At 43.2% G+C, this 10,000-nt stretch overlaps 2 protein-coding genes across 2 annotated transcripts in view; both read right to left on the bottom strand.

The window, feature by feature from the left end:
• The window catches only part of mrgbp (MRG/MORF4L binding protein), a 5,130-nt gene extending 3,078 nt beyond the window's left edge, over nt 1-2,052 (bottom strand). The window contains exons 1-3 of the mRNA XM_083920923.1: nt 1,886-2,052; nt 1,272-1,393; nt 219-300 (exon numbers count right to left, since the gene is read on the bottom strand). Of these exons, the coding sequence (XP_083777049.1) occupies nt 219-300; nt 1,272-1,393; nt 1,886-2,027 (346 nt within the window). The 5' untranslated portion in view covers nt 2,028-2,052. The remainder of the gene's footprint in view (nt 1-218; nt 301-1,271; nt 1,394-1,885) is intronic.
• Nucleotides 2,053-9,440: 7,388 nt separating this feature from the next.
• The window catches only part of hm13 (histocompatibility (minor) 13), a gene marked incomplete at its 3' end in the record, with an annotated part of 14,867 nt that continues 14,307 nt past the window's right edge, over nt 9,441-10,000 (bottom strand). The window contains 1 exon segment of the mRNA XM_083920442.1: nt 9,441-9,446. Coding sequence (XP_083776568.1) covers nt 9,441-9,446 — 6 coding nt within the window.

Below are 10,000 nucleotides of genomic sequence, written 5' to 3'. Positions count from 1 at the left end.
CCGTTTGGGAGAGGTGGGCTTTAGTAAAGCACGTTTGCACGTGTACGAGCACGAGCGTGCGCACGTGAACGAGCACGCGCAGCGACCCAAAGGACAGGACGGATGTAATTGGACATTTCCGACCGCTCTCTGATTGGCCCTTTGTGTTTTTGCTCGGACTTCGTTTATTAACGGGTAAAAGTCAAACACACAGATCATCATCGTCGTCGTGCTCTCACCTTCCTTCACCTCCTGGATGATGTCGTCAGGCAGAGAAAAGCTCTTCTCCGTGTTGGGAAACGGCAAGATCTCCGACTCGTGCTGCAACACACACACACACACACACACACGCACACACGCAGACACACGCACACACACACACACACACACACACACACACACGCACACACACACACACAGACGCACGCACACACAGGCACACACAGGCACGCACGCGCACGAACACGCACGCACGCACACACACACACACGTTTCAAAACTAAATCCACCTCCGTCCTCTCACAGAATCTGTGTCCATATGAAGTGAAAATGGGATCATGTGATGGTTCTGGTCCACTGGGCGTGTGCGTGTGTGCGTGTAACGTGTAAACAGGAAGCAGATTGTGTGTAGTTCCTGTGCGGTGTAAAGTCACGGACATGTTAAAGACAAAATCCTTCAGAGGAAGAACAGCGACGGGGAAACATCAGAGCAGAGATTAATCGTGTCAGAGCGACGACGAGGTGGAACTTTCCCCAACACGAATGTAAGACGGAACGACCACCGACTGGGAGCTGAGATGTTTGCGATGGACGGAGTGTTCTCCGTGTGCGGAGGACGCCACGGCGAAGGGAAAGGAGCAGCTGCAGGGTCTGTCAGCCTGCCTCTGACTGACTGACGTGGGCGTCTGCGGCAACGCCAACAAACGAGACACGAAGACAGTGAAACGGCCTCAGCGGCGTTCAAGCGCGGACACGCTTTAGAAACAACCTGACAAAACAGTCACAATATTTATAAAAGGATTAAAAAAAGATGCAAAACCACCATGAAAAGGTGCAACGCCATTTTTTGGACGAAGACGCAGCAGAGCGGACGCCATTTTTTACAGTGAAGACGCAGCAGAGTGGCGTCGCAATGAGCGTTGGCGTGAGTGGGCCATGGTTGTGGGCGTGACCATGAGTGTGGGCGTGACCATGAGTGTGGGCATGACCATGAGCGGGGTCATGAGCGTGGCGGCCCATGATTGTGGGCGTGGTTATGACGATGGGCGTGGCCATGAGCGTGGCGTCCTCACCAGAGCCTGCATGTCGTACATGGTTCCCAGGTGATCCCAGATGACGGAGGACGACACCTGACGCCCGATGTTCTGGCTGAACTTGTCTCTGATGCAGATCATGTGGAAGTGACGGTTCACTCCTGCACACACACACACACACACACACACACACACACACACACACACACACACACACACACACACACACACACACACACACAGTTAGTGTTGAGCCAATAAAAGGTACAGGGACACAAACAAACAAACAAACAAACAAACAAACAAACATGCTTTGGGCTACAAACGTATATTCACGTGTTTCTGTGGAGGCTTATAAATGATGTAACTTTATATTTTTATATATTATTTATAAACTGTGTAAGATTTACAAACTGTACATCAAACTACAAACTACAGAAGTAAAGAAAGAAAACTACAGAAAGAAAGAAAGAAAGAAAGAAAGAAAGAAAGAAAGAAAGAGAGGCGTATGTTGTTGTTGTTGTTGTTGTTGTTGTTTCCAGGACCCTCCAGAGGCTCTCCGCCGACCCCCAGACGGCCCGTGAGCCCCAGGTTGAGCCCCACCGGAGCAGGAGCTAACATGCTAACGTGCTAACCCCGTTAGCTGCGCTTACCCACGGGCTTGTGTCCGATCATCGCGTGGAACAGGCAGACCTCCACCTCGTGGCTCCAGACCACCGCGTCCTCCCCGGGGACCAGGCCCGAGTCTGGGGGCTTCTCGTCGGTCTGGTTCAGCGTCACGTCTGCTTCCCCCATTTCACCCGAGAGCAAGCTAACGGAGCTAACGGCTAACAGAAGAAGAGTCTCTTCCGCGGGCAGCCGGAAATACGACCACACTTCCGCTCATTGTGTTTTCAGAATAAGAGTCGGAATATGGATTATTGGCACTTTTTTCGTTTATTTTTCTTTTATTATTATGAACAATTTAATTTTATTGATTTATCTGCATCAAACTTTACATTAATTATATTATTACTCTATTTATTTTATTTATTTATATTTTTATTTATTATTATTCAAGCAGGAAATACAATAACATTTTCAGAATAAGAATCAGAATCAGGTTTATTGCTGAGTATGTTGGCCATACAGAGAATTTGACTCCAGCTCATGCTTTGCTCAGTTTCCAAACATTTAACAGGACAAACCTAAACATAATAACAATAACAATAACAGAACAACAAAGAACAATAATTTAAGATAAAAAATAGAGGTAATATTAAAAATAGGTTAACAAGTAAATATGAGAACAAGAATAAGTGTCAGAAAATGCCACTTTGTTTTTGTTTCTTTTCTTTTATTATGAACAATTTAATTTAATTGTTTTAACTGCATCATACTTTACATTAATTATATTAATACTCTATTTTTTTTATTTATTTATATTTTTATTCAAGCCGGAAACACAATGTTTTTGCTTGTTCTTGTTTCTTTTATGAAAAATGTCATTTTATTGTTTTACTTGCATCATACTTTACATTAATTATATTAAAACTGCATTTATTGTATTATTTTTATTATATATTATAAATCAAGCAGGAAATACAGTAAAATTTTCAGAATAAATGTAAAAAAAATGCCACTTTTTTTTTGTTCTTGTTTCTTTTATTATGAACAATTTAATTTTATTGTTTTACCTGCATCAAACTCTGGTTGATTATATTATTAATGCATTTATTTTATTCTTTTTATTTTTATTCAAACCGGAAATACAAAACAAATTTCAGAATAAACGTCGGAATATGGTTTAATGGCACTTTTTTAGTTTATTTTTATTTTATTATGAAAAATGTCATTTAATTTAATTGTTTTACCTGCATCAAACTCTGGTTGATTATATTAATACTGCATTCAATATATTATTGTAATCTTTATATTTATTTTAGCCGGAAATACAACACAATTTTCAGAATAAATGTTAGAAAATGCCACTTTTTTGTTTGTTCTTGTTTCTTTTATTATGAACACTATAACTTTATCTGCAGTATACTCTGGTTATTAATATCAATCCTTAATTTAATTGTTTTACCTGCATCATACTTTACATTAATTAAATTAATACTGCATTTATTTTATTATTATTATTGTTTTTATTATTATTCAAGCAGGAAATACAATCCAGTTTTCAGGATAAATGTCAGAAAATGCCAATTTTTTTGTTCGTTTTTGTTTCTTTTATTATGAATAATGTCATAATTGTTTTACCTGCATCATACTTTACAATCATTATATCATTACTGCATTTATTTTATTATTTTTATTTATTTTTATTCAAGCCGGAAATACAATCCGATTTTCAGAATAAGTGTCAAGAGTATGGGTCAATGCCACTTTGTTTGTTTGTTCCTGTTTCTTTTATTATTATAAACGCTATAACTTTACCTGCAGTAAATTTAAACTCTGGTTATTTATATCAATCCTGCATTTATTCATAAATATTTCCCATATTTCCCATATTAATATAATATAACTGCACATACTGTTTAATACATTTTCATTAACAATCCCCATTTATTGCTTCTATTTACATATACAAGTTATTTACTGCCGCAGAATGTACATAAAGATGTCTTATTATTTTTTATTAATTATTTTTAATCAATAATAATTTCTCTATATATTTATTAAATGTTTTTATAACTATTCAAACTGGAAATATGAAACTTCCTTTTTTGTTTGTTTTCTTTGGATTATTTTCTTTATTATTATTAACACTATTTTTTGTCCCTTTTCAGAATAAAAGTATTATAAAAGTAAATGAGAACAGCCGGATCCGTAAAGCACCATTAAATGTGGAGTACCTCAGGGATCCGTTCCAGCTCCTCTGCTGTTCTCAAAACACGGCCGTGACTTTAAACATCGACTCGGTTAAACTGAAGAAAGTGAACGAAGAGCTCGAGTGTGTGTGTGTGTGTGTGTGTGTGTGTGTGTGTGTGTGTGTAACTCCAGGAGAGTCGCTAACAGCCGGACGTGGCTAACACCGATTAGCTCGGGGCAGCGCTGGAATCACACTTTGACTGTAACTACATTAAACACGAGTCCAGCTGCGAAAACGACAGTAAACACTGGATTCATGCGTGAAAAACCAGACACACTCAGAGTCGTGCTTCTCTACACGGTGATTGATCCAAACACCAAGAAGTTTATTGCAAATCAAACAGATACAGTCGGGGCCGTGACACGACGCCCCGCACGAACGCCACCAGAGCGAGAAAGAGAAAGAAAGACGTTTAAATGACGCGGCGCCGCTGAACGTCACTGCGCTGGATGTGAACACGACACTTTTCTTTTCATGTTTCACAATAAAGTACAAAACTGTGCATCTCTGAATAAAGCAACAACATCAAGAACATCCAGAATAATCAGAATAATAATATTAATAATGATGATGATGATGAGGCTGAACACGTCCAGTCAGAGCGCCTTTTCTCAAACATCTAAAACTTAAACAACGTAATTTCAATCGGAGCCAAAACGTTCGGGATTCGACATCGTGTCCTGATGTTTTACCAGTTTTTAATTAAAGAAACGCAATAAAATAACAACAGAACTTAAAACTATCGCTGTGATGAAGTCTTTATCTTTAAATCGCAGTAAAAACTCTTCTTTTACCGCCTGAATTCGGACTTTTATTTTGAAATTCTGGTTAGGAAAAACAAATAAGGGACACTCGAAACCCCTGAAACGCTGCGTTCACGTGGCGTCGGAGTAATCGTTAATAATCGTTGCTGTTGGAAAGTCACGTTGGAAATGTTGGCGAGGTACAAAAATAACTTTATTCGCATTAATCCTGAAAACAAGGCGACAGGAAACAGGAAACAGGAAACAGCTCCACGTGTCGTTTAAACGCTCCGAGTGATAAAACACGTAAACTTCCCAACTCAGAAATGGGACCAAACGACACTGGCTTTAAAAGGGCCGCTGTGCATTCTGGGAAATGTGCTTTCTGGGAGTTCGCAGACGTAATTTTAAACTTTAAGGACCCATGAAGAACGTCGCGACCCCGACCCCCCGATCCAACATGGCCGCTCCCTTTGTCAACACTAGTGAGAACGGTGCGAGTCATATGTGTGTCGTCCATGTCGTCAAAGCTTCCCATTTCAGAAATGGGACCAAACGACACTGGCTTTAAAGAGCCATGGTGCATCATGGGAAATGTAGTTTCCAGTGTTTTTTTTAATTCGCCTTCTGTTGCTTTAATTTGGACCCATCTTGTTTTTTATCCGTTACATACTTTTACAAAAGCGTGGCGTTAAATTAGCGGATTATCTCTTTAACACCAATAATCTGAAACATTCAAATGACATTTTTACAAATTCTGAACTCCGTCGTCACCGGTTCAACGAGAAGAAGCGGGAATTTGGGAGTTTGCAGACGCAATTTTAAACTTTAGGGACACACGAAGAACCTCACCGACCCCGACCCTGACGTCCAACATGGCCGCTCCCTTCATCAACACTAGTGAGAACGGTGGGAATTATTTATTTATTGGCGTTCTTTGTGTCGTCCATGTCGTCAAAACTTCCCAACTCACAAATGGGACCAAAAACACTGGCTTTAAAGGGCCGCTGTGCATCATGGGAAGTGTAGTTTTGGGAACGTCACCCGTTCAGGGACTAATAACCAGGATATAAATCGCCTTCTGTTGCTTTAATTTGTAATTTTAAACTTTAAGGACCCACGAAGAATGTCACCGATCCCGACCCTGACGTCCAACATGGCCGCTCCCTTCGTCAACACTAGTGAGAACAGTGGGAATCATTCATTTATTAGCATTTATGTCTCTTCTTCTGTCTGCGGACGGTGACACGGCGTCTGTACGTGAAAAATGTGGCGTCCCACAAAGGTTTTTAATAATCCGTCGCTGATTTCTGATGAAACTAAAGTGGTTCAAGTATAAAGATGGACGCCGCGGCTCCACTGGTTTGGTTTCTCCGCCCATCTTTTCCTCAGACTGTGTGAAAAACAGACGTGGCGCCTGCTGTCGGGGTCCGTTCTCTCAACCGCCCTCGCCGTCACGTGTCCCGTGAACGCAAAGCGGCGCCCGATCGAACCCGTCTGAGATTTCAACGTCTAAAAACAAAGAAGCGGGAAAATCCGGCTGCTTCTTTACTCAGAAGAGCGTTTTCTCGAATGACTCGATGCTCGGGACGCTCATTCTCACAGGTGATTGGGTGACGACGCCGCCGGGCCCCGCCCCTCGCAGCCCCGTCGGCCAATAAGAGGTGAGAAGGACTGGAAGTGTTCAGCGTGCCGTCTCCTCCCTTTACTCCGCGGAGGCCAGAACGTTAAGACGTTGGCCTCGTCCCGTCTGGTTCGTCCGTCAGAGTTTCGTCCCTTTGGTTTACGACATATTTAGATTTCTACCTTTTCTCTAAGAGAACGCGCTCCGACACGTTCACACCGTTAACACTGAGTAAGAGCACAAATGTGGGTTTGTTTTAAGCTTGAGACAAATTTTATAACCATTTTAAATCCTGTAGTTTCAAAATAAAAGAATCTGAACCGAACCAGAAAAGGAAAATATGAAAAATAAAACCTGAAAAACGTCAAACTGAACGTTTGTTAAAGAGAAACTCCAGCGTCAAATCATCATCAGGGTCTTTTTCCGCAAATTCACTCATCAAATAATTTTTTCCGTGAAACAACTATTAACGGAGAAATCCCAAAGAGATGCTAACAGCCGGATGTGGCTAACAGTGGTTAGCTTGGGGCAGCACGGTGAAGGCATTCAAAGGTCTTTTTTAACCACTAATGCTGCTGAAAATAACACAAACCTCTGCAGCAGCATGAGAAGAGTCCCTACACACACAACAAAGCACCAATGGGCTCCTTCCACTGTAATGGACTTTACTATGAGAGGAGCTGGTACAGGGGCCAGTAGGTAAGTCTTTAAAACACTCTTTAATAAACTCTGGCTTCACTAACTACGCTGCTGCTGCTTTGTTGTGTGTGTAGGGACTCTTCTCATGCTGCTGCAGAGGTTTGCTCTTATTTTCAGCAGCATTAGTGGTTAAAAAAGACCTTTGAATGCCTTCACCGTGCTGCCCCGAGCTAATCACTGTTAGCCACGTCCAGCTGTTAGCGACTCTCCTGGATTTCTCCGTTAAAAATATTGTCTCTGATTATTTGATGTGTATTTGCCGAAAAAGACCTTGAGATGATTTTACACCAGAGTTTCACTTCAACAGCTTCAGTAACCACCGGTTAATCTGCAGATTTTGTTGATTAATCGTTTATTTCGTCTTTAAAAAAGTGAAAAATGTCCAAAGTGACGTCTTTAAACGTCTGTTTTTGTCTCAAACCCAAATATCTTCAGTTCAAAATGATATAAAATAGGAAAATAAGCAGGAAATCTCCAGATGTGAGAGGCTGAAAACAGCAGATTCTTCATTCCAGTCTCATTTTTTTACTGGATTAAAAGTGTAAAAAAATATGAATGTGACAAAAAGCTGAAAACAAACAAACAACTCAAAAAAATACGTTCACTGCCGGTTTAAATCTGAGGCAGCGGAGGACTGCGCCCAGGTGTGTGTGTGTGTGTGTGTGTGTGTGTGTGTGTGTGTGTGTGTGTGTGTGTGTGTGTGTGTGTGTGTGTGTGTGTGTGTGTGTGTGTGTGTGTGTGCGTGCGTGCGCGTGTGTGTGTGCGTGTGTGTGTGTAAACAGTACAGTAAATAACTGCACAAAAACAAACTTGTCACCTTGAAATTCTGCCTTTAAACAAAAACAAAAATAAAAACAACACAAAGTGAAACAGAAGCAACAGAAAACAGCGACGTGAGAAAACAGGAAGTGAAGAATCTGAGACGTGACTCGGGTACGGAGGCCCGAAGGCGCCAAACTCAAACATAAATAAATGACTTGATAAATAAAGAAATATGCCATTGAATGTTTTAAATCTAAAAATAAATGTGACATAAATGTAACTTTAGTACCTTTGTATTCATTTAACTTCCAGTTTATTTTAAATGTATTTAATTTGACATTTTTAACGATTTATTCCTGTTTTTCTTCATTTGCACAATGACGACAAAATGCGTAAAAAAAATACAGAAATGAATAAAAATAAATCTATTGAACTTAAATTTAAAAAAACAAACATTTAAAAAAAAACTGGGAAAATTAAATTGATAGAATTATTACAGAAAAATAAAAAAAACATTAAAACAGAAAAATCCATTTACCGTTCGTCATAATTTATAATGAAATAATAAGTTTATGTTTAACGTTAAATGTTCATTTAATGGCATTTTATTTTTTTAATGAAGTCATTTACGTATTTATTTTATTTTGACGGCAGCAGGTTCAGTCCTCCGTACGCCGATCGAAGCGAACGCTCCCTCTGTCTGAGCTGCACACACACAGGAAGCTCCGCCCCCAGGAAGCCCCGCCTCCGGGAAGCCCAGCCCCCGAGAAGCCCCGCCTCCAGGAAACCACGCCCCCCTGGAAGCTCCGCCCCCGGGAAGCTCAGCCCCCGGGAAGCCCCGCCTCCGGGAAGCCACGCCTCCAGGAAGCCTAGCCTCCGGGAAGCTCCGCCTCCAGGAAGCCCAGCCTCCAGGAAGCTCCGCCCCCAGGAAGCCCAGCCTCCAGGAAGCTCCGCCTCCAGGAAGCTCCGCCTCCAAGAAGCTCCACCTCCGGGAAGCCACGCCTCCAAGAAGCCCAGCCTCCAGGAAGCCCAGCCTCCAGGAAGCTCCGCCTCCAGGAAGCCCAGCCTCCAGGAAGCCCAGCCTCCAGGAAGCTCCACCCCCAGGACGCCCCGCCTCCAAGAAGCCCAGCCTCCAGGAAGCCCCGCCTCCAGGAAGCCCAGCCTTCAGGAAGCCCAGCCTCCAGGAAGCTCCGCCTCCAGGACGCTGTTGTGGCGCTCGACGGCGTGTTCCTGTGTTAGAGCAGCTGAGGGTCAGAGGTCACGGCAGGCACCGAGTCTCAGCCTTTAATTACAAACAGCGGCCGTTACTACGGAGACCAGCGGCCGTTCCCACGGAGATAAACAACCCCCCCCGCCCCCCATCACCGATGAACAGGAAGCTGGAGGAGAGGCGAGAGCAGGAGTGGGAGGAGCTTGAGGGAAATGTGGCGGCAGCAGGAGGGGGCGATGGCGGCGCACGCTACTGGTCCTTCTTCTCCGTCTGTGTTTCCTCTTTAGTCTCTGTGTCCTCAGGAGGAGTCTCCTCATACCTGGAGAGGAAGAGGAGGGGGAGGAAGAGGAAGAGAGAGAGGAGGAGGAAGAGGAGGAGGAGGAAGAGGAGAGGAGGAGGAAGAGGAGGAGGAGAGAGGAAGAGGAGGAGGAGGAAGAGGAGGAGGAGGAGGAAGAGGAGGAGGAGGAAGAGGAGGAAGAGGAAGAGGAGGAAGAGGAGAGGAGGAGGAAGAGGAGGAGGAGAGAGGAAGAGGAGGAGGAGGAGGAGGAAGAGGAGGAAGAGGAGAGGAGGAAGAGGAGGAGGAGAGAGGAAGAGGAGGAGGAAGAGGAGGGAGAGGAGGAGGAAGAAGAGGAAGAGGAAGAGGAGGAGGAGGAGGGAGAGGAGGGAGAGGAAGAGGAGGAGGAGAGAGAGGAGGAGGGAGAGGAAGAGGAGGGGGAAGATGAGGAAGAGGAAGAAGAGGAGAAGGAAGAGTGAGAGAGAGGAGGGGGAGGAAGAGAGAGGAGGAAGAAGAGGAGAGAGAGGAGGAGAGAGGAAGAGGACAGAGGAGGAAGAAGAAGATACCCGTCACACAAATATCTCTCACATATAACACAC

This window comes from Echiichthys vipera (assembly GCF_963691815.1).
Source record: "Echiichthys vipera genome assembly, chromosome: 9".
NCBI lineage: Eukaryota > Metazoa > Chordata > Actinopteri > Perciformes > Trachinidae > Echiichthys > Echiichthys vipera.
This window is presented reverse-complemented; position numbering and strand designations above follow the sequence as displayed.